Genomic DNA, 24238 nt, shown 5'->3' on the forward strand with positions numbered 1-24238 from the left:
GGAGGGACTTAAAGCCCACCCAGTTCCACCCCCCGCCACGGACAGGGACACCTTCTGCCAGCCCAGGGTGCCCCCAGCCCCGTCCAAACTGACCTTGAGCACTGCCAGGGCTGGGGCACCCACAGCTGCTCTGGGCAGCCTGTGCTAGCGCCTCGCCGCCCTCACAGGGAAGGGTTTCTTCCCGATATCTAATACAAATCTGCTCTCTTTCAGTTTAAAGCCATTCCCCTTTTCCTATCCTTACAAGCCTTGTAAAAAGTCCCTCTCCACCTTTCTGGTAGTCCCCTAAAGGGGTACTGGAAGAATCAGCAATACATGGTTAAAGAATAACCGTCAGGAGCTTTTCATGGAACTGCAATTCTTTTATTTTTTAAACAACTTTCCCTTCTCTTTCCTCTGACTCAGTGAGTGGCACTGAGTGGCAAATGAGAAAATAATAACAGTATTGCAATCACATCTAGGTGCCTCTATGAGTGGCCCCAGAGCCCCATTCCGCCGTGGCCTGCAGCGTGCTGCGCGTGCACATATTAACAGGAAAATATATACATGTAAGAACAGCAAAACCACAAAAAGAAGGATGTGGGTCAGCAGCCCGGGTGCTGCTGCCTGCTTCCCAGTCCAGGCCGCAGGGGCCAGTCAGGCCCCAGCAGCCCACCACCATTCCAGACACCTGCCAGACGAGGTCACTCCACAACAAGAGAAAAGAGATTCTCCCATCTCCCATCGTGCCTTCCCTTGCAACGAGACATCTCCTGATACCTTTTCAAATGTCTCAGGACAAAAATAAAGCTTCGGGTCTGCCCTTCCAGAGCACGGTGCTGCTACGTGGGGGTTTTACAGCCATTATTTTTCCCCAGAGCATGATGCAATGCATTCATAAGTGGCACCTACTGAACTCACGAGCCATCAGTACAGGGTGTAACTGCATCTGATATGGAAATTTACACCACACAATTCTTAGGGTTGTTTTTAGTGATTCTAACTTTGTCAGTTTTATTGCTGCTTTCTATCACCGGAACCATGTAAGACAACTGGACCTCGGATTTGTCTTTGCACATCCTTGAAAGCTTTTCACTTACTTACTCCAGCTGGAAGAAAACTGACTGGCTCCGGGCACTGCCGCCATTACACTTAACAATTTGCCACTGGCATTTGTGCAGCTGCTAATAGTCACCACGATGAGTTGGGGAAATGAAGCACAAATTCTGTAGCTGAGTGACTGTACCTTGTGTGTTCTTTTAAGTTCCTTCTTTTTTAATTCGCCATATTAATAATGTCTGAGAGACAACAGGTTTTGCACACATTCTAAACAGTCTTCTAAATAATAAATCCAGATAAAAATAATCACTTGTAAAAGGAAATAGATTTTAAATACATTTATTTGCTTTCACTTTCTTAATTATGTCACTTTCTTTAATCATGTTTAGCTGTTTCTGAATTACTGCGACTAATTCAGAATAGCTGTAATTCTATTGCCTCAACTTTAAGGGTGCGGCCAACGCTTATACAGATTAAAGATAAGTAACCGTGAGTATCTAAATACCATCAACCACTGAGTAGTTTCTAACATTCAGGGGCAGATTCACTGAACAACTTCAGCAGGTTCCTAGTACTTCAGAAGAGAGCACCGAGTCCATTCCTATTAGACGAGTATTAGCTATACATTTAAGCACATGCCTATGTCACAGAGATTTCCCAGTTCCACTCCCTCTCCGCACCTGGCCCCCGCAGAGGCCAGCGCAGCTTCTTCCTGGCAGCGGGTAAAGAACTCGTCTCACTTTCCCATTCTCCCTCATCTACTCTTCCTTCTTTCTAAACTACATCTTTCCCTTCTACGCAGCAAACGATATTTGTACTAACCTTGCACATAGAACTGATATATGATTCCTAGTGAAAGTACATATTCTATACCCCTAGAAATCCAGGTGTGCTAGAGCAAGGAAAAGACCTATTGGGGGAATTTGCAAAAGCTGCAACTCAAGCACTTCAAAAGATCTGCAGTAAAAGACATGCAGCAAGTATTTCCAAATTTAAATGGTTGTCTCAGTGGGTGTTTCATATTACTATCTGCTTCACGATTCCTCACTTTGTTCTGGGAAATATTTTTTGCTTTTCAATAGTATGATGTTCCTGGAATCTTCTTTGTAGTGAAAATGCTTAACCTTAATGTAGAAATTATGCAGAAATTTAAGCCTGCAGCTATTCAGAAATTCAGAGCAGAGATATATTAATACTCTTCCTCTTTCCATCCCTCCTCATTCTTACAAAGGTACAACTCGTCTGTTCAGACTTGTGATTTGAATGAGGAGTAACTCTAGATGTCTGTGTAAAAGGGAAAAGAAAAAAAAAAAGAAAAAAAAAAAAGAGAGGCTCTCTCAGGGAAAGCCTCTCACTAATTTGTGTAACATGTTAATGTAAGAGATTTTACTAACAACCAACCTTACTACCCCTGGCAGTATACATCAATTGAGATGGAAATACCCGTCATTATATCATAAGATAAAACATTTTAATCTCCAGAAGACTGTGCTTCAAAGAAAGCAAGTGCCAAACACATGCATTTATCTTTAACGCCAAAAGCTTTAAGTATTTCAAGAGGCACAATCTAAGCTTTCAGAGCTATATTAACTTCAGCAGGAGCACTGGAAGGATGTACACAGGAGGTGTGATAACACCCAATATTTAGCATTAAAAAGTCATAGCTTGATTACATATGGAAAAGAATTAAGACACGGAACATCCTGGGTGGGCCAGCCCACAAAACAGCCCCCTTTCCTACAGCGGCGAGACCCTGCTTCTGTGCAAGACCTCGACCCACAGCACAAGGGGATGGAGGCTGGGCTGGTCAGCGCAGCAAGGCCTCCTTCCCAACAGCCCCTCTCGGAACTGCTGCTGGAGCTGGGCCTCGCCTGCCATCCCGTGCTGTGGCCTGATCGGGTTTGCAGAGCGTTCTCTATGGCTGGGTCCATATATGCCACAAGTTCTTTCAAGATTTTACAGCACAGGACCGCAGCTGTGTAACAAGATGGAGATAGCTAGGCTGTCACGGCTTGCCTGCATCTCTCCACCATTTTTCAGCCTTCTGTTTATGAGGAGGCTCCCCACCTGCTCCCAGAACCACTTCTCCTTTTCCACATCTCCCCAAATGATTTGTTGCTGGTTTCACCACACCTGTCTTCAGTTTCTTTGAGGACGTTTTCTTAATCATTTTAAATTGGCTCTGGTTGTGGCTGTTCTGTGACTGATCTCACCTTGGAGCCCCTGAAGGCTGTGCAGAGTTTATAGAATCCATCAGAGGAGAATCTGGAGCCTGTTTTCTGACAATTTAGAGAAAGTCATGTGCCTGTTTGCTTGCAAGTACTTATGAAAGCCTTTTATTCTATATGCATGCATATTTTAAATCAAAATCTCTGTATCTCTGTGTATATATATGTATTTTAAAGGAACTACGCTTATTCACTACTCCGATAATTAACCAGGACTCTCCTAAGCTATTGCCGACTTTTAAATGGAAGGAGAAAGGTAGGAGACATTATGCAAAATAATTTCTTGTAATCAGAGAAAATTAGTTCACAATATGCAATTAAAAGTACTAAACTGTAAATCATTATCTTGAAACAAGAGCACTGATAATAAAGTTGATTTCGTATTATTTGAACTCTTATTTAGAGGAATGGATACATCTTGTTGATGTTTGATTCTTGCTTAATAGAGCGTACGGTGATAAAGCAAGCTATTTTGGGATGAGGAAAATTTCAATTTAGCTTTTTGTAAGATTTTTCCTCAAGTGAAAAAAATATGATTTGGCCTTTAATAATAATAGCATGGTAGTTGATAATGCAGCGTAGCTTAACAACTTCCTGATTACTAACTCCTTCCTGACAATTATTTCTTCTGTGGTCTTACATCATCCATTTAGGCAAGTCCACTTGATATTCCTCATCTAGAAAATATGCTTTAAAATATTTATTAACCTACACACTACACAGATTAAGAATTCAAAATTGTAGGTATCAGAAGTCCTTCTTATTCAGATACTATGCTGCAGAGCAATGTACCTGTTTGCAGGACTGCTGCTGAGGTTAGTGGTGGGCTTTGCATAAAAGAGCCACTAGCTGCTTCTTGGCTGCAAGGTCTCACTTAGGTACACAACACTTGGGTTTGTAACTAAAATGTTGATACAGTGACTGATAAAAATCAAATTCCAGGCAAGAAAATCTGATAGAATAGGTAACACTTCATCGGTCATTTTTTTTTATTGGTCAGTCCACTGAGGAACAATTCATTCTTGATTTGAAAAATTACTACATACGTGTGTGATTTCATATCCTGACTTAATGAAGCTTTCATTACTTTACTCATATTACTAATGTTTCCGTTTTTTCCTTTGAATTTTAGCATCGAGGTAACCCTGTGTTCTGGCTGATAGTAACCACTGCTCCTTGACATTAAATACTGCTCTTTAATACCATCCACTTTACTAACAGCGTGAATATGCTGCATAGAGACTGTTCCACAGGCAAACGAGGGCAGTACGTGTACACCTACACCACACTCTGGCTAACAGATCACCACGAACGCGGCTTCTGACACGGAAAGGCTGTATGACGATTACTTGATAACTGTAAAGGAAATTTCATCCTTTTGTTCTCATCACTGCTGTATGTTTATTTTCCAGTGACAAAACTGGAGTCAGAAAGCCATATAAAAGTTACAGAGCTATAAAGGAGATCAAAGGTACATCCACTACAGAATGAAACTGAGCCATAAGACCTATGACCCTTTTAAGAATGTGTTGTTACAACATTTTTAAACGGGTTGTTGTTCAGTTTAAGCAAGTAACTTCAACTATTGTAAAACTGATATTTTTTAATGAATTATTATTCATATTAGTAAGTCTATAAGGATGAATGCAGAGAAGGATGAAAGAATATATATACATGAGAAAATGAATGGTAAAAGTCAGTAAACAAAACTATTTCAGTAATATTTACCAGTACATTGAACAGTAAGAAAGTTCAAATATTTGACTTTAAGAGCAGTAATTTGGTGACACCTGGATGAACCTGGCTGAATTCTTAATAAACAAACTGATTTGTAATAAACACACTAATGGTTTAGTTTCCTGGAAATTAAACAGTAAGTTTCCTTTTCTTCTCTGCTAGAGGCTGAAATGAAGGTGAAGGTATCTTTGTAAAGCTTAACTTTTTTCCCTGCAAGTTTGAAGAATGAGAATTTCTTTCAACTTAATGTTTTTAGGTTATGGTATCTTCTGTCCAATAAAAAACTTAAATTCTTACATTCTAAAATACATCCAGCGTACTTCTTAATTTGCTCAGTCCTCATGTTCTTACCTTTATAGATATTTTGTAATGAGTTGATACATAATGAGTGTGCTACCTATGAGTGTGTGTGTGTATATACATGGCTTTTTTTAAACAGAAGGTTGGGTTTTTTTGGTTTTAGAAGCAAAAAGTTTAGCTGGTTTTGTGGCATTTTTAAATATAACATCTTGCACAAAGTAGGGCATGAACTACTTGAATTTTCAAGTCTGCTCCTGCTACTTTTTGTACTTTTTGTGTAGATCCTCTAACAGTGATACCGATGAAATAATATATTGAAGAAAGTATTCCTGTTAGTTTTCAGAAACACAAATTCTCAAATTCATTCATTTCAGCACTAATAATAGTTTTTGCTGTAATACAGGAGCTCATTAGTAACAAACAGCACCTTAGAGGAAATACCGCAGCATACTTTTAAGCAGAAGAATAATGAGTCATCACTGTGACAAAGCCGAGAGAAAAGAAATGTGATTCTAGAATGTATTAGGAAAGGCACTTGCTGCAAAGTCATGTTAGTATCAATACGATTTTAGCCAGCAGCTCCCTTCCAATCTTAGGTTCCTAATTAAGCGTTATTTCTGCATGTCCCCAATATTAAGACAGATTCCCAAGGGAGAAGGATGTGACAAAATTTCCCATTTTCTTTGTATCCCCCATGTCTTTAACTATTCTTTCCTTCAAGCTTTGCTCCTTACATGAGCGTATCAGAGGAAACACACAATCACAGAAGTTTATCATAAAGTTACCACACAGCTTTAAACAAATATACAAATGTAATTAGTCAACTGATACTGATTAACAGACACTTTCATCCCTGGGGAAAAAAAACTAACCAAACAAACCAACAGAAATTTTCAGTTTACCTTAACTTCCCAAAAGACATGAGCTCAAACCCATTTCTGACACTCCTCTACCAGAAGATCTACCAAAGGTCTGACACTTTTGGGTGGGAAGGTTTCCAGTGGAAAAGTACCTTCCAGAAGCCTTCTGCCTGCCACAGAGGCTTCTCTCTCTTTCCCAGGTTTACCCCCAACCTTAGATCCGACCCCATCCTATTTTACCCAGCTCACATTTGCATTGGAACGCAAATGGAACATCCCTTGGGCTTGTTCTGCGCTGCAGAACAACTGCCCTTCATTTTGTGTTTGGTAACCACATCGAACTGTGCATGATCTTCCCTTCAGGGTAGCTGTCTTCTGCATGTTACACTGCTGGCTGGAGCTCTGTAAGGATCTTGGACATCATCACACCAATTTCTTTATTGGTCTGGTGCTTACACGATGCCAACAATTCCTCTGCCAAAGTAAGTTACTATTAAAACAGTACTCTTGTGAGGCTATACTTCAAATGTAAAAAAAAAAAAAAAAACAAAAAAAAAACCCAATCCAAACCTCTGTACTTTGAGATAAATTCTTTTTTTTGGCAATTATCTGATAAAACTGTTTTGTAAAAAGGATATGAATATTTTGTTTTCCTGTAGCCTGTGCTCCTTATCATGCTTTAACTAATACAAACCACAGTATCAAGCAAATACAGAACAGCAAAACAGAACTTTACTCTTAAATACCACAGTGAAAAATTAACAATAAAAATATCTTAATATAGAAAGCAGCCACTTAGGGGGACTACTTAGTGAGGATAGCTCTAGTCTGCGGCAGGTAGTCTCTCCAGACTCCCTTCAGAGCTGATGGAAAGAGAAGCTCTTCCAGGAAGCAATTGGCAGCAGCTACCCAAAGCGCTGCTGTCTGAAGGAGCTGCTCACACTCCGCTGACTATGCAGAGGTGTCATTTATGTTTAGATCCAGACTGTTATCTTTTTGCTTTCATTTTCCCTTATCTCGCAAGATCCAAGATGTATGAGGTCTGTTAAATGCCTGTTGGAGCATCTGTGTGTGTGTGTCCTTCTGCAGGTCTCATGGGGACAGCCATGACATGGCACTGCAGTTTCTAGGCACGAAGAGGGCACATAGGGACTGCCCAGTGAGGCAGAACTGGAACCAGCTAATTACACCGTGCTGAGCAAGTCAGGACAAAACCACCCCCTGGACCTTTCACAGCTCTTGAGGAACCTACACAGGCACCTCAAAAAAGGCTATTTGCACAGCTCTGTCTTAATGGACAGAAAGTAATTAATAAATCCCCACCTAGGTGGAGCTGAAGAACTCTAATTTGCTACTCGTCTGTCATCAATAGGATTATTTTATTTGAATTTTTACTGTAGAAGGAAATAGACATCAAACATACGATTTTAACATATTACATTACTATAGAAAAAATACCTTTTTTTTTTTTTTTTTCCCCAACACACAACCAAATACGAAGTCTGCGGTCATTTTTTTCCTCAAATAGAATCCTTTTCCACAGTGCCAAGAGTTCCCAGCTTTTATGTATATTGTGGTTTTCTTTTGGTTTGTTGTTGTGGCCATACACTTATTTTTGGATTCTCCCCTCATTTTTGTCAGTTAAATTAGAAGCATGAGGAAAGGGTTTCCTCAGTTATTTTGGGGGCTGGTTTTTGCTTTTTTTAAAATGAGATGCACTCAAAGCAAACTGAAACATACCATGAGCTCCAATTTTAAAGTTTAAAAAGCAGAAGTGTTCCCCAGAAGAAAAGGCTGTAACTCAAGTGAAAAATCTCCCAACAGCAATAGCACCAGGAATTTCACTGCTCCAGGCTGTGCTCTGCAGAAATAAATTTTCTGCCATTCTGCTCAAAGCAGCTGCCGTCACCGACTTTCTCTGTTCCCATCCTATGCATTTTGCTACCCTTGGGCAGCTGCTTGCCCTGACTCCGTTTGTGCCAGTCCTGCTGATCAATGAACAACTGGAGAGCACAAGTGTGTACTTACAATATGGTACAACCTTACTCAGGCTGCAACCCAAACCACGAGACTCAGAAATCAAAAATAAAAATAATTTAAGAATTATTTAATTCTTAAATTATTTTTCTCTCGTAATGTCTGATCTCGTTCTCTGGTTCAGACATTTGTGATGTTTACGATCAGTGAAACTGGTATTTTTTCAGTGTATAGCAACAACTCTTGCTGCCAAAATCAACATGCAGTACTGTTTACTGTTGAATGTGGCAGTTTTCATTTTGATAATTCTCATTACTTCATCATACAGCTGAAGTATTCTACACTTTTCTGCTAACCCACATTCCTGAATTCATGTGATTAGCCGGGAATGTCAGCTTCCCCTGTTATCACATAAAAATACAGATGAAGAAATGTGAAAGCATGCTCCCTGAAGGCCAGACACCGACAGACCCTCATGGCTTTATGTCCTCAACAGTATGAGTTTTTAAAACTAGTTTAATCTGGGGGACAGTGGGGGAATAAAGGGAGAAAAAGGCTAACCCCTCATCTTGGAATGTGTGGGAATGACAAGGAATGGTTTTGTTAGTTCTTAGGTAGATTGCAGATCAAAGAAAACTTTTGTCCAAGTCTTACCTGCAGCAGGGCAAGCATATTGCCACCCCTACCATCGCTCCCCTTGACCCAGGCACCTGCTTTTATGGAAGGGTACCCCAAATTCTTTTGAGACTGCAACTAGATCAGATTTACCTGAAATTAGGCAATGGCTACTGTAGGGATGAGTGAGAAAAGGGGAAATTTGTCCAGTAATCCTGCATGTGCCATGTTTCCTTGGGGAAACGGGCCAAACTTGGGGAACAGATGGATGAACTACACTGCAGCACGGGTTGCCTCAAAACACATGAAGAGCATTTTAACTAGGGAGTAACTTCTTCCGAGTTTCACCATGAGCATTTGTACCAAAGTCCAGCTAAACTTACCCTTTCTCACGCGTGACGCTGAAAAAACCCTTTGGGATTAGGGTTTATACTGTGGGTTTTTTCTTCAGTTTGGGCTTTGAACCACCCACCACCAGCATAACGCTGACACGAACTGACAGGAAAAGCCTCTCCTGAGGGGCGGAGAGGAGGCACAGGCTGGTTTGGGGTGGAAAATGAAGCACTTGGCGGGAGATTTGCTCCCCTCCGCCAGCACTACAAGCCGCCCGCCTTGCAGAGGCAAATGGCGGCGGCGCCGCTCTGAGGAACGACCGTTGAGGAACGACCGTGGCGGGAGGGGGAGCGCGATAGGCGGGCCCCGGCGGAGGGGCGGAACTGCGGCAAATCTCAGCCAATCAGCGGCGGGGTCGCGGCTCGGCCCCTGCGGCCCGCAGCCGGGCAGCCCCGTCGCTGGCGTTTTCCCGCCCTCGGGGGCCCCGCGCGCCCCCCGCCCCGGCGCTCTCTGGGTTCCTGAGGCGTCCCGGCCGCCGAGGAAGGAAGGGGAGAGGAAGCGGCACAACTGGAAGGGGGAGATAAGGGCCGAGAGGGGCGGGAAAGAGAAAGAAGGGGCCACAAAAGACAAAAGCTCGGAGGAGGAGGAGGAAGGAGCAGGAGGGAAGAAGCCGCGCGGCCGCCAGCCAGCAGGGCTTCCCCTCACTGCGACAAAATGGAGGACAGCAGAGCCCCTGGGATTCCGCTGGAGACAGCGGGCTGGGGCACTTTTCGGAGAGCGGCAGGCTCCCCTCCGGCCCTGCCCGGCAGCCACCCAGGCGGGGAAGCGAGGAGCTGGGCAGGGGAACCTGTGCAGCGGCAGGTGTGTTTTTCCACCAGAGAGCCCCAGTCTGTGTCAGGGAGAAAGGTGGTTTATGACAGGTCACGGACAAGCTGCTCGCCTCCAAGAGAATCAGCTCAGGAGCCCATCAGCCCACGCCTCGAAGTTCTTCCTGATTTTGAAAGACATGCCTACGCAGCACTGAATTTCATCTCCCTTGCCATGCATGTATGTACCAGAATGGAACCGCATGGGTTTATTTCATGTAAACCCACCGGTATCCCCAAAAGGTAGACTCAACTTCCGTTAAAAACAATCCTAAAGCTCAGGTTCTGCATTTGGTTTTGCTTCAGCAGGCAAATAGGCACACAGGGAGGGAAGCAGGCAATATGGGGCTTGAGTTGAAAAAGCAATTCCTCCCCGCACCTTAAAAAAAAAAAATAAAATAAATATATAAATCCCAGAAAACCACCACCCATTTCTTGGCTGATCTAGCAGAAGAAAAGCCTGTTTAGTTACTAGCTTTCTCAAGTGCATCCAGGGGATTTTTGCCAAGAATCCTGGACTAATCCCAACATAAAAACAATGTGATGTCTAGCTGCATAGAAGCAGGGTTTTTTTAAAACACTGTTCTTAAACAAGGAGCAACGCACATGGACTGAGGCAGCTACTTTGAAGGGACAGCATCAGACTTGCAGGTCAGGCACACAAAATCAGTATTTAGGGAAAGCAAAATATAACCAGGCTCTTGCTTTTTCATTTTTGTTTCTTAAGACTCAGCCAGACTTGCATAGCTCAGCTACACTCAAATGGTATTGATTTATCCAGTATGTGAAAGCCCTGTCAGCTCCAAGGCTCATTCCTACATTCAACTCCTCTGGAAACTTAAGGGAACTATCCAGACACCACTTTGGGTTTTCCATGGCCTCCTTCCTTGGCTGTGACAATGTTACCAAGCTCTGAAGTATCATAAAGTCCAAGTTCTAGCTCCAGAAAGATACACAATGCTGCAGGTTTCCCCCCCACAACAAAAAGGCAACAGCAAAGAACAATTACTTCTCACTCCATTCCTTAAGAAATACCACATTCTCCACAGCTGTACATACTAAAAGAAGTAATCCAATACAATAGTCTCAATTTATTTGAAATAATTCGGTTTGAAAACTTTTTAATTTAAAATTTACAGCACACGTTGGGAGGAAACATGTTTTGTTACAACTAAAAATTATCAGAAGAGTGCTGCAGGGTTGTTTTCTTTAATTTAACACTGTCATGGCTTTATTCAAAACACAGTTGCACAAAATCAGTTACTCCAAAGTTTAAGGAAAGAGTTTGATAAGGAACCAAAACACACTATATACATACTGCCATACAAAGAGCATTAAAATAGGACAAAACCTCTACAAAATATAAAACCCACCCTTACATATTTGCATGAAAAGACCACCCACCAAGCAAAAAAGTTTCAAAAGTTATCTGGAGGCTCTGTATTACTTATTTTAAAAAATGCTATGCTGTTTAATTGCATGCCAAGCTGACAAATATGAAACTATACTTAGATGGTAACACTGAGGAAAAGACAAAGTTACTTAGGAAGTTGAAGTTGTGTGTGAGGCTCAGATTTTTAGATGTAGCGGCTGATGCACGACACTGCAAGTTGGTTTTAGGAAGCATTAACTCTGCCTATCTTGGGGAAGGTCTGCTAACCCCTTCCGAGTTTATTGTGTTTTGTCCGATTTGCTCATCCAACATCAAAACTGGACTCGCTTACTGAAACAAGACCAGTACTCAAGTAATTTTAATTCAAACTAGAAAGTTTTGTTCCATTGAAAACTAATTTTATATGCATCAGTAAATAACAGTTAAGGAAAACCCTGACAATGAGGTACTTTAGAAGTACACACTTATAAATAATAGGTTTCAATCATTCACCAAGACTAAAAAAAAAATAAGCAAACAGATGGGAAAACACACTTTTCTATCTCAAAGCTGAGCACAAAGCAACTGCCTTGAACACAGAGCCTCCACGACAAGATAGGATGTGCACTTACCTAAGGTTTCTATTCATTCAGTATTCATACACAAACACAGGAACTTAGATTGTGGTTGCAAATGTAGTTTTACCACTACTTTTTCTAGTGTCTTACAGATATTCGTTAAAAAATGCAAAACCCATTCAGTCAGTTCATTTCCAAGTATATTGCCATCTGCCTGACTCGTTTCATTCAGATGCCTTTAATGGCTGGCTATGCTTTACAGCTACATGAGAAACTATGATTTAAGGCTCTATTCGGGGGAAAAAAACCACACACACAAGAAATTGGGCTTTGCAGAACTTCAACCCTGCAGTATCTAAACTTGATTTAAGAGTTGGAAGTCACATTTAAAGTCTGCTAGTGTGTGAAATACCTATTAAACATTCACAGGTAACCGATCTACGGGCGACTGACTCTGACTTAGGTCCAGGAAATCTCCCTCTTCCCCACCCTTGGTGTCTCCCCCAGTTTAATGGCAGCTATTGTCAGCCAAGACAGATATAAAAATAAGTCTCTTGAATAAAGCTGTGTGTGATATTTGGTTCAGTACCTACGTGACAATGTAAATTACTTTTATATCAAGACTACCATTTTAAATCCAAATCATGACTGAAAAAGGAATGCTGTATGTCTGAACTTGTTTCGCAGTGGCTCAAATAGAAAACATGAATCCATCGGGGCAGAATTATTACAACCTGTTGGTCATAATCAGGCTGCTAGAAAAAAAAGCTTGTCTGCGTGTCTCCTGTACTTGCCACCAACTGTATGCAATGGAACAAGTCTCTGCAGCCATTCAATATAAAAACCCCTAAACTATTAACTAGTATTATACATAAACTTGAACATTTTGCCTACAACCAGATTTAAAAACTTTAAAAGGTGACCTGTGAAGAAAGACTAACTTCTGTTCATCTTTCCCCCTTCGGTGATTCTATAAAAGTGTGGGGGGTTGTTTGAAAAAAAAATGTGCTTGAAGGAGTTACCCGTTAACGTCTGCATTAGAAATGCATATATTTCATAGCCAAACACCATGATTGTTGCAGAATTCCCAAAACGACAATGCAAGAGCAAAGTGAGTGAAGGTTTAACACTGACTTTCTAGCAAAACTACACATTGCTTTTGTTAATACCTGCAATGACCATGTATTCTGGAGAAAATTAATGGATTAGAATTAAATTTCAGTTTGCCAAGATACGTTCTTGAATAGTGATCTAGAGAATACTCCAGCAAACACTGAACATCTGAACAAGCAGGAAAAAAAAATCTTCTGAAACCCACTTAGGCTTTACTATGTAACACACAAAATGGATAGAAGACTTTAAAAAAATATTACAGGAGTCACCTTTTAAGAAGCTGAAATAAAGGTGTAATCTAGTTGTTGACTTCAAACAGAATCCCTGGTAAACTCAAGACTATAGTCAACTTCTCGTTTAAGAGACTGGAATTTGCCATATAGCATTTCTGAGTTCAGCTTTTTAAGTATAAAAACCTTAAAATCTTGAAGGAAATTCATAATATTAAACCCACGTGAAATGAGTGGTTTACCTCTGGGCTAATGATGACCAACACAGCAAGCTTGTATAAAATTAAAGAGCTCCAAATGAAAATCTAGGGGGCAAAACTTGACAATGGCTTCAGTGATTATAGGGCTGAAAATTGTTTTCTACATAGAGGTTCACTAACAGGCTATTATATCTTATTTGGAATGATAAAAAGGGCAAGAATAGTAAAACCACACTTCTCCTATAAAAAGTTAACATATTATCTTCTGTAGGGACATCTATGGTACATGGAGACATACAGATCTGCATAATCACTATTGCGTATTCTGTAACTTAAGAGTCTGGTCCTACTTGTGTCTATACCAAATTAATCATCCTCTTCCTCGCCTTCATCTTCAGGGTCTCGTTTCCTCTTCTCCCCTCGAATGCCCTCTGCTAAGGAAAAGAAGCACACATTGCATTACGTTCTGCTCAGACATCACAAAGGTAACGTTATGCTTTTAGAAAAGGTAACTGAAATGGATTACTGTTTGTTCATCGTTAACATGCTCACCACTACCACACTGCTGAATGGCTTATGGCTCTCAAAAAAAGATGAGTTTCAATTGCCCTCCATAATTAAGTTCAAGCTAAGCATGTGATGTTCCACACAGGGATCACTGATATGAAGCAGATTTATAAAAAAGTGTTTCTGTTAAGACTTATTTGAGAACTACAACGGGAAGGACGTTTTTCCATCTCCCCAGCTTCGGGTTTTAGAAGCTGCATGCATCCTGCCCAAAATGCAGCCGTTTCTGCAGATACCAAGCTCCGTTCTCTCTCCAGTGACAAAGTGATATAAGCATCTTGCATAAACATCTTTGAGCTTATTCTTAGAAATATGTTTAATTCAGTCAGTGGACTATGCGCTCTTGTGGTGAAATCATGAAATGCAATTTTGTCAAATCTAATACATTTATTTTACAGCAGTCATTTCCTGGCTAATTAGCCATCCTGACTGCCTGCTTTGTTGTCTTAATAGATTCCAGGGCTGCATTTATAAAAACTCAAGAATTAGCATTACTACTTCAGAATTTCAGGTTTTTCAAGTGCAAGGTACATCTCCAAAAACTGCTCCATAAGCCAAGCATACGGATGAGACAGGCTCTAGACTGTGGAGAAATTCTAGAATTTGTCTCATTTACGCAGAGGTGGAACCAGACTCCAGCATTAATACAAAAATTTGCTGCTAGGGCTAGCTTAAAGGTTAGGACAGAGCTCCTAACCATTGGAAAATGGAAGTTCTAGGAGAGCCTCGCAGCAAGAGAAGTAAAGAGGAAAAGCCAGGTCATTTTAAGATGAAGCTTGGTCATTTTTTTGAAGGGACTTTAGCAGCCACTGACTGGTAGGAACAGGGGACTCCTGCCAAGAGTTTAACTTCTGTTCCAGTGATCCTGTAGGAGCATTGACCCTAAGGCCAGGTCCTACCCTGAAAGCTTGGAAACCTCAAATAAGGTGCAAAAAAAGAACGAGTGATACGTTTGCCCTGTTTAACTCCTTGGAGATCCTTCTTAAAATATCAAAAGGTAAAAATTAATTTATGAAAAAATACTTGAGTAACCCATTTCTTGCAAAGGAAACTTTTTTCTTCAAAATACCAAAGAGACCACACTGGCCTGCACAAACGCCCCTGTCTTTCACATCACTTACACACACTCAATGCACCGTACCCTCCTAAAGCAGGACGAACTGCACAGGCTGGCATTTTTTCTTCGCAAGCTTTTGACTATTATGCATGTGTCTGACATCAGAAGAGTAATTTATGAAATTAAGAAGTAGCAACCATCGATAAAAGGACTAGGTAGAAAAAAAAAAAAGATACAATTAGGCTCACTAGCTAAGGTTGCCCCTGAAAGCAGCTTTACTGCAGGCCACTTTCAGCTTGATAGAGGGAGAAGATACAGCTGCTACCACTGCTTCTAGGGCTGCACCAGCAGAGCCTCTGGTGCACTGAACAAGGCATTGTACATAAATAAAACTTGCAAGGTGTACAGAAGTCCCTCTTCTGTCCACTCTTGAAGATTAAAGTTTCTAACCATGTAGGAGATGCAGTATCCTTCAATTTGGAAAACTGCTCCAACAAGACTTTGAAAACTGTCGTTTCGTCCTTGTTTCTTACAAGCGGGCAGATAGAAGAAAATACCAAATACTCCACTGCTGCTTTACTACCTGCTCAAGCTCCTGCTTAAACTGATCCTAAAATACTTCACATACCTTCCGAAACAGACCAGCCAAACAGTGATTTATGCTATTAAACTGCACATCCCAGATTTGCATAGTTTCAGAATTACGAAGATTAGACTGTTTTAGTCACAACGTTAATAACTTGAGAACTTACCTTCTTCCTCCTCGTCACCTCCTTCTTCAACATAGTCATCATCATCATCTTCATCCTTTACAAAAATTGTGAAATATTTTTACAGTTGCTGTTTATTGAAGCTTGGCATACACACTGCTCCTGAGCAGAAATTCAGAAAATCCCACCTACTCTGAGCAGAGGCCACATTCCACATTTACTTTTTTGTTACTGGACATCTGTATAAGGCCAGGCAGCCAAACCAACCGCAGTACATTTAATCAGCGGTATCATCTGACCTGGCATTCTCATTCCGTCGTTTTTCCACACTTATCACTACTTTACGCCAGCTCAAGGGTAAGTTATTGCAAGATTAACTGAAGAGGCCACGACGGCAAATAGCGACGACAAACCGCTTTAGTTCCCCTCGTAACCCAATGACATTAAAAGACAAGAAAGAGAAAGCAGAACAGCTAATATTTTCACAAAATTGTTTCTATGTCAAATTAATTTAGTTGTTGGGTTTTTTTTAAAAAAAAGCTGATAGCTGAAAAATGTAAACAGTTAACCATCAGCAGCCCCAGAAAGTCAAAACAACGGTGCAAGACCTCTGCCCTACCAGCACCATGTCAAGCCTTGATGAGAAACTAAAGTCTTATTTTTATATCCACCCGCTATATCAAATTTTATACATTGGGTAATGCAACAAGTGAAAACAGCAAGCCCATCTAACATTTGCCCTTAGCACATGGGAATGAAAAATCACTCTGGGTAAATCCACTGCAATTAGAATGGCACATGACTTCATTTTTGAAAATACAGGAAAGAGCTACCAGAATAGAACTCTTCCAAGACTTTACATACCTCACCCTGACCACCATCTGTTGCTAACCTAAACGAATGCAAAATACAAACTTAGGATCTGGTTTGGTTGCCCCATCAACAGAAGGGCCATGGTCCTGAACACCCTAACATTTTCATGGCTCTGTGTGGCAATTCCTGGTCACCAAACGTGCAGAGCATCCATGTACATGAACGACCGCACACGATTCACTCCTGACACTCTTCCTAGTCACACACTGTTAATCTTCCAAGGAACTACCTCTAACCTCTTGGCTTCAAAACAGGTTTAGTTATTTAGTTTAGCTTCATGAATTGTGTTACAGCTGTTACCTCTTCAGAGTACTAAGGCAGAAAAAGTTACAGACATAAGCCCATCATACCAGCCGTGGTTACCAGAACAAAATGAAAAACACCAAAGAGCTTAGTTCAAGATTTTCTGCACATCCATGTGAAACACAGCTGACAGGAAGTCACCACTTATCAAAAGCAAGACTACCGGAAGTGATGACCACAGGTTTGGGGGTGTTTTTTTGATCTAAAACATGCGAGCTGCTCGCACAAACTTGCACACAAAATCTGTGCCAGACACACACTCCCTCTGATCCTCCGTAGCTGTAGAGAGAGCACTACATCAGGACTCCCGGGTTTTACTTCTACCCAATCATCATTTAGGCACGACCAGTTTCTATCTACAAGAATCTGTTTATAACCTTGTAAAACCATGTATCTTTTCTTACCCTAGGTTCTTAATACTACTTCATTTGCTTTTTAGCACAGTAGTACTTGAAAGATCCTGTGGGCTATTTTCCACAGCTCTTCACACCACCACTGGGAACATTTTCAAGTGAGCCCATGGTGAAAAGCCCCCCATTTATCGCAGCGAAAAACTAAGACTTTTCTTTTGTTTTTTTTTTTTACTTGAAGTACTGGTAACTTGTTGCTGCTTCACTCTCTTCTTCCTCAAGACCAGCATATTTTCTTTGGTTTTCCAAAAGAAATGAATTTATTCTACTTAATATATGTTTCTATTCTGACCATTTAACTGGTAGTAGCACATAGTTTCAAAATGTTGGGAAGAACAGCTTTGGTCACTCACAGAGAATAAAGTGGCTCCACCATCCTGCAACGTTACGGGATGGGGTAAGAGTGACCCAAGTCTCGGAAGTCAGCCAGGACCATCTCCAGAGCTGACAGCCACCGTCCTGCTCAGGGCTCTGCTGTGACAGCAGTGTTCTCTCGAAAACCCCTCACTGCACCTACCCTGCGCTGACACACTCGGTGTCTCCCAGTTTAACACAGAAGCCTGCAGGCAGTTTCTCTGCATTGCTTCCATTTGGAAGAGTTTACCAACTTTACCTGAATCTCTTCTTTCATCAGGTAGGAAAGACCAACTTCCTCCTCCTCTTCGCCTTCCCCCAAATCTGAACCTCCATCATCTTCATCATCTTCCTCTTCGTATTCTCCTGGAGGACCGGCTTCATCCTCATCTTCATCATCGTCATCTTCATCTCCTTCTGAAACAAAGAATACACTTGTATACATCTAAGCTAAAAGTCAAGTTCCATTAACTCCTTCTTATGCGAGTTTGTACACACCGGTGGTATGTAATTGTGTACATATACATACATATACACACAACAGCTGCATATATAGTTGTAACGTTTTCTGCAACACATGGGAAACAAGCACGATTTCAAGGACGTTAATCTTTGTAATTTTTTTTTCCCCTAAAGAAAAGCCTACCACCATTTTTACATCACAAGCTTCAGGCAAAATTCTCAGTGCCCGAAGCAGCTGCGTATGCAAACTCCTGGAAGGAAGCTGAAATTTTAAGTCGGTGGAAGGGGGAGGGAGGCTTCTCTATAGAATCAAACCCTAAAATATTCAAAGGCAAAACCAGCTTAACATATTACATATATCTTATTTAATCACTTACTAGTAGCTATGAAACACCTACAGTTCCAGAGACATGATCTCCCATTTCATTTCTACGTCTGGAGCACATAATCACTTTCACAGTTTCAGTTAAGCGAATTACAAGAAATGACAAGGTGATTTAACACTTAAATTCATTTTCAAGTTAATAACCTATTAATCTATTTTCAAATACTGGGTTTATTTTCACATTCCAAGTATCAACTATTTGGCTTTTTATCGAGCTCTTTTCAACACAGGCTTCCAAAATCTGATGGGTCTGAGTACTCTTGGGCAGCCCCCTGACAGCCATGGCCCCACACTCAGCAGTGTCAGCTCCCAGCTCATGATTTAAGACACCAAGAAAACACTGAGAAACCTCCATCACAAACAGATACAGCCCAAATCTCGCTAGTTGTTTGTGTGGACGTTTACAACGCACACGTAAGATGCTGTATCACAACAACAGCCCATCATATTTGCTAACAGTGCTCAAACACATTTGGGATGGTTTTCCATCCTCACAGCTCTGTTCCAGTCATTATGTTAAGCCAAGAACACTGAGGGAAGAGCACTCTTACTCCTAATTCCTGCAATCGCATCAACACAGAATTTGTAGCTGCAGAATTTGTGACTACAACTGAGGTCAGATCAAAAGGAAGTGTATATGTATTTTTGAACAAAAAAAAAAAATTGTACTATACTCGAGCACGGGACTGAAGCCATTACAAAACCCAGTAAAATTAGGGTTTTGCATACAGAATAATACCTGCATCCCCTCACTTTCTATCATTCAGCAACACCAAAGAGCTTTCCTCCCAGCAACAACCCCTTCTGAGAACGCTTCTATCTTTGTACCATCTTTATAGGCAAATTGCCTTAAACTCAGGCGGCTTCTTCAAGAACACTCAAAACCTTCAACAGTTTTCACTCCGTATCACAGCGTGTTAATACCAAATGAGTTCTAGGAGTCTGTGCTTCAAGAATAAGGGCACCAAATCTCACCAGTGCATTCCAGAAGTCACTATACCCCACACCACATTTACACCTTTATTACAGCATACTACGCCTATCCACAGTTTATTTCAGGAAGTTACCCTCATCATCATCATCTTCTGAGTCCGGTGCCTCATTATCTTCCTGATCAAACCCATCTAGGTATGTGATTTGCTGAAGCAGCTCAAAAATGCTGTCTCTGTAATCCTCGAGGTTTGTAATCTCACAGTTGAACAGGTCAAGGCTCTTCAAGTTTTTCAGATTTTGCTGAAAATAGATGAAAAGGGTTGGGTTTTTTCCCCCCTTCTTGACACAACTCCGTGGTACTTCAAGTTACAGTGCAGTCATAGCCCACACACAGTTAACCATGCAGCCAGCTACAGCGTTTACTTGGTCCCCATCCCTCCTTTTCAGTATTTTGCTCCCCATTAAATACAAAGTTCAGTTCAAAAAGTTGTTTGCAGCAGCGAAAGTGCCCAACAAAAGAAAGCAGTTTGGTAGATCAACTCCACAGCACGTTTGCAGCACGCCCAACACATCCTCGAAGCACTAGACCACGCTGCACAGACTGTGCAACGCGTATTTGGGTTTGTCTTTTGTTTGCATCACCTATTTTTGTTCAGGTGATCACAGGCAAAAACTGAACAACTGAAGCCTTTCAGTAAACAGTTTGACTAATTGAATTACAGGCATCTTGTGAGGAGCAAGCAAGAGGCACTTGGTAGGATTTCTAACTACGCTACAGGATTTGCTTTCCGAACAAGGAAGACCAGACAAGTGATGGTGATTCTCCTCACCTTTCAGACTTTACACACATACAGATAACGAGCCGCCTGCACGGCCTGGCGAGCACCTGAGAGCTAAATAAAGTGTGTTTCTTCTACAGAGCACAAACTGCTTTACTTGGTCCATTAGTCAGACCATTGAAGTAGACAAAGAATCTTTATAAGCAGTTTTAAAAACATGCAGCCTGTATCAAAGTCTTAAAAAAACCAACCCAAATCACCTAGAAAAATGGGTGAACAGATCAGGCAGTAACAGGCACTGGCAGCTTCCACGTTTAATGCCCTACTGCTGCTGCTTCCCAGGTTTGCTGCTAACTGACCGTCTCATACACACATCCTAATCACTTCATAGTTTAATGAAAGCTTAAGGCAGTTGCTTATTAGACAAACTATACCTTAACAAATGAACACAAGAGGATTAGCAAGACAGAACTTGGCTACTTTTCTTTCAAAGACTAAACAGAAGCTCAAAAATCTCTTATTCAGTACATCCCATTACTAACACAGAAGGAATTTTACAGCGGCACGTTTACAAGCGCTGTCTCTAATAACCATGACATTGAATTAATCAAGTCAGAACCAACTGGAATACCGACAAACCTAAAACACCTCAGTATCCGTTTCACCTGAGCTGGCAAGGAAAAAAAAAACAGGGAACATATGACAGGTAAGAAATGAAATTTCATTTCGCATGCCTTTCAGCTGAAAGGGAACAGAAGCAGCTAGAACATATCACGCTGCACCTTTGTCCTTGCTGATTTCGTAGGCTCCACTCGTTAAAAGCCCCTCTCTGCTGTCCCTACAGCTTGCTTCTGTGCCACGTGCTCACGCACAGCCCTTGCAGCTACGCTTGGAAGCTACCATTCCATTGCAAAAAGAATCAGTTCTTGATTAAAAAAACCCCAGTATTTCTGAGAACTAAACTTTCCATCGGCCCCTCTCACTTCATACTTACAAGAGCTTCCACAGTGCCAAGATCTTTGATTTTGTTGCCGCTTAGGTTTAGATATGTGAGATTTGGACATCTTTCTGCAAGGACCTCCAGGCCTCCCGAAATGATGTTGTCGCTCAACTCCAACTATTATACAGAGGGAAAAAATTAACTAATTAAACGCTTGGCTTCTTACCATTAGATTCAGACCACATCATTTTTAACTGTTCTCCATTTAGCTTGACAGCTTAATGACAAATCTGAACACTTCTCAAGAGCCGCACAAGTTAACAAGCCTTGGCTGAGAAAAAGTTCCTTTAAGTTTGTTTTGAGAATTATAGAATTAAAATCTCAACGGTTTGGATATCTAAAGTTTAAAATTAGTAGAATATATAGTACCGGAATTCAGCACAAGCTTTTATTTTGCCACAAACGTGCAACAAAAGGCATTTCGCTGGCCGGGCAATCCAACAGCCTCTTATCACCCACCAGCACGCGGCAAGACACCGCCAACCCTCACAGCGTTTCACAGACAAACATTTACCATCCTGAGACTCGCTGACCGAGCCCAATTTGGCCCTAATTAACTGGAGATACCCAACCCAATTTCCGATCTTAAAAAGAAGAAAACCTCAAACGACGCAGATCGGACATGGCATCATCTCAGAGGCCTGCGATCTCATAAAGCCCCGCGCCGTGCCACCGCGGGCACCGAAAGGCACAACCACGCATCGCCACCCGTGACTTTTGACTTCTCCGCACGCTGGCGGAGGAGAGGCACGTACCTTTCGGAGCTTGCTCAACGTGGGGAGTTTGGCCAGCGATGTCAGCTCTACATTGGCCATGCTAAGGAACTCGAGTTCTTTAAATGAATCATTCAGACCTTCGATTTCACCGTTGCTGGATCGGCAGTTATCAAGCACCAACTCCGTCACCTTCAACGGGACAGCAAGTCACTTGTCAGGTTAACAAGCGTCAAAAAACTGCACGCTTCATCCAAACCACAACCTGGAGGCTGTTAACGATCTGTTGGTTTGGTGTTTGTCTTAAATTTAGGCTAGAGGTCCCAAATCACTGACACCCGCCTAGTTAAAAGAAATTAAGAAAAACATGCAACAGTTTCCCTTTCTCTGAGCATGCTTCAAATTCTGCAAAAATCTGCCGACCAACCCCAAACTTTTATTGGGAGATAAACTGCAGCCTCCCCTAGTGCCACTGCAGCCCGGGCTGGAAGCCGCCCTCACATACAAGCGAACTAACTTGTTTCTAAAGTCTAATCATTTAATTGTGCATATTTAAATGCATAAAAGCGTGCCATTTCTCTCCGAACTCTAAAACCTTCTGGCTCCAGATTATTTTACCAGTGAGTTCTGCAGGTTAATTGAGCCCAATTAAAGAATTTCCTCGTGCCAAAGCTGCTACCACGACTCGATAATCGATACAGGTCGGAGCGACCAACAAGGAACAGCCAATTAATTTTAAATTATTTTATCTACAGTGGAACGTATCACTCATTCAAAAGGACGTGAACAAGGTGACTCTTCCTTTCCCCTGGACGCTTTTTAAATAACATTTTCGGACTGCGGCAGAACCCCCCCGAGCGGCACACTTTGCCAGCTTCAAGTCTTTTTTTATTTTTTTCCATCCAAAAAAATATAAGAATAACAAAACAACCAGCCCCCTCCCATAAGCACAAAGTTTCACAGCAAGGGGGACGTGGGGAGGGGGCTTCCCGGCTCGGCCCACGGAGCCCCTTCCCCTCACCTGCTGCTGACACCCCCCACCCCCACCCCGCGAACACCAGTTTTTGGGTTAAACCAGCAGTTTTGGACACTTTCCCTCCGTCCCGCCGCTGTCACCGTCCCCCCCCATTCCCCCGGAGGTCTGTCCCCGTGTCCTCCCCCCGCCACCGAGCCACGCGTGGGGCCGCCCCACGCGACGTGGCCCCTCGCCTTTGGCCTGGGGGGGGGGGGGGGGGGGGAGCGTCTTACAGGGGGCAGCACGCGTGAGCTCCCGAATTTTTGGAGGTGTTATTATTAAATTTTACATCTTTCCGAGGAAAAGGGAAGTTGGCGGCGGAAGGTGCCCGGGGGGGTGGGGGGGCTCCCCCCGCAGCCCTCCCCGTGGTGCGCCCGGCGGGGCGGCGGCAGGAAGGAGCGGGACCGCGCCACGCAGCGCACGGGGGGGTGGGGTGGGGGGGGCGGAAAACCAAATTAATTTAAAATAATTGAATATATATAAAATAAAAAAAAAAAAAGAAGGGTTGAGGGCGGGCTCGGCGCGACCGTGACCTGTTTACTACAACCGCGCTCGCAAGTTGGAGGCGGCCGGCGGCGAGGCGGGAGCGGATTAACGGCGGGCGCAAGTTGGGGGCCCGCCCGCGGCCCCCCCCAGCCCTGAGCAACTTCGGGGGGCGGGGGGCGGCCCCGCGGCGCGCAGCCGGCAGCCAGAGCCCGCCGGGGGCGCGGGTCCCCCCCGCCCCGGGGCCCGGAAGCGCCGCCCGCGCCCCGCGGGGCTCCTGCGCCACGGCTGACCCAGATTCGGCGGCGGCGCCGGGCCCGCGCGGCCCGAGGCGGCGGTGGGCGCCCGAGCGGGGGCGGGAGCGCGGCCCCCGCCCCGCCGCCCTCACCTTCTCGGGGGCCCGGTTCCTCAACTCCAGGTTGATGCGCTTCTTCATCTCCATCGCCCCCCCCTCCCGCGGCTCCGCAGTGGCGAGGGAGGGTGGCCGGGCGCGGCGGGGGACCGGCCGCGGGGTCGCTGCTGCGGCGGCCGCCGCCGGGAGGGAGCCGGGAGTGGGGAGGGGAACGCCGCGGGCAGCCGCCGCCGCCGCCCCGCTCCGCCCGCAGCTCCGACCCCGTCAATGGCCGCTCGCACACTGAGCCTCCATGACATGGCGCATGGCGCCCCCTCCCGCCGCCACGCCCCCGCCCCGGGGCGGGGCTTCCTCCGACACGCCGCCCCTCTCATTGGCCCCGCCGCGCCGCGGGG

At 43.2% G+C, this 24238-nt stretch overlaps 1 protein-coding gene across 3 annotated transcripts; it reads right to left on the reverse strand.

Annotated features, from left to right (window-relative positions):
• Positions 1-11025: 11025 nt before the first annotated feature.
• On the reverse strand, positions 11026-24178 carry ANP32E (acidic nuclear phosphoprotein 32 family member E). Of its 3 annotated transcripts, none has more exons than XM_080368386.1 (7): positions 23880-24178; positions 22036-22185; positions 21275-21397; positions 19636-19801; positions 17981-18135; positions 15824-15878; positions 11026-13881 (listed from the first exon to the last, which is right to left on the reverse strand). In XM_080368386.1, exons 1-7 carry the CDS (start codon positions 23931-23933, stop codon positions 13814-13816), a joined length of 771 nt encoding a protein of 256 aa, XP_080224512.1. In that variant the 5' UTR covers positions 23934-24178; the 3' UTR covers positions 11026-13813. The 3 variants fall into 3 exon arrangements, with proteins under 3 accessions (XP_080224512.1, XP_080224513.1, XP_080224511.1); XM_080368387.1 differs by having other exon boundaries at positions 11026-13878; positions 17981-18138; positions 23880-24177; XM_080368385.1 differs by having other exon boundaries at positions 17981-18138; positions 23880-24175.
• Positions 24179-24238: the final 60 nt, after the last annotated feature.

The sequence above is a fragment of the Falco punctatus genome (genome assembly GCF_963210335.1).
Source record: "Falco punctatus genome assembly, chromosome: 18".
NCBI lineage: Eukaryota > Metazoa > Chordata > Aves > Falconiformes > Falconidae > Falco > Falco punctatus.

Bases quoted from the DNA above. Each gene is read 5' to 3' on its own strand.
- ANP32E (XM_080368385.1), bottom strand. From the start codon at position 23,933: ATGGAGATGAAGAAGCGCATCAACCTGGAGTTGAGGAACCGGGCCCCC. The intron at 21,398-22,035 runs GTACGTGCCTCT...TCTGTATAATAG, and splicing joins CGTTGAGCAAGCTCCGAAAG to TTGGAGTTGAGCGACAACAT. The intron at 15,879-17,980 runs GTAAAGTTGGTA...ATTTTTGTAAAG, and splicing joins TGATGAAAGAAGAGATTCAG to GATGAAGATGATGATGATGA.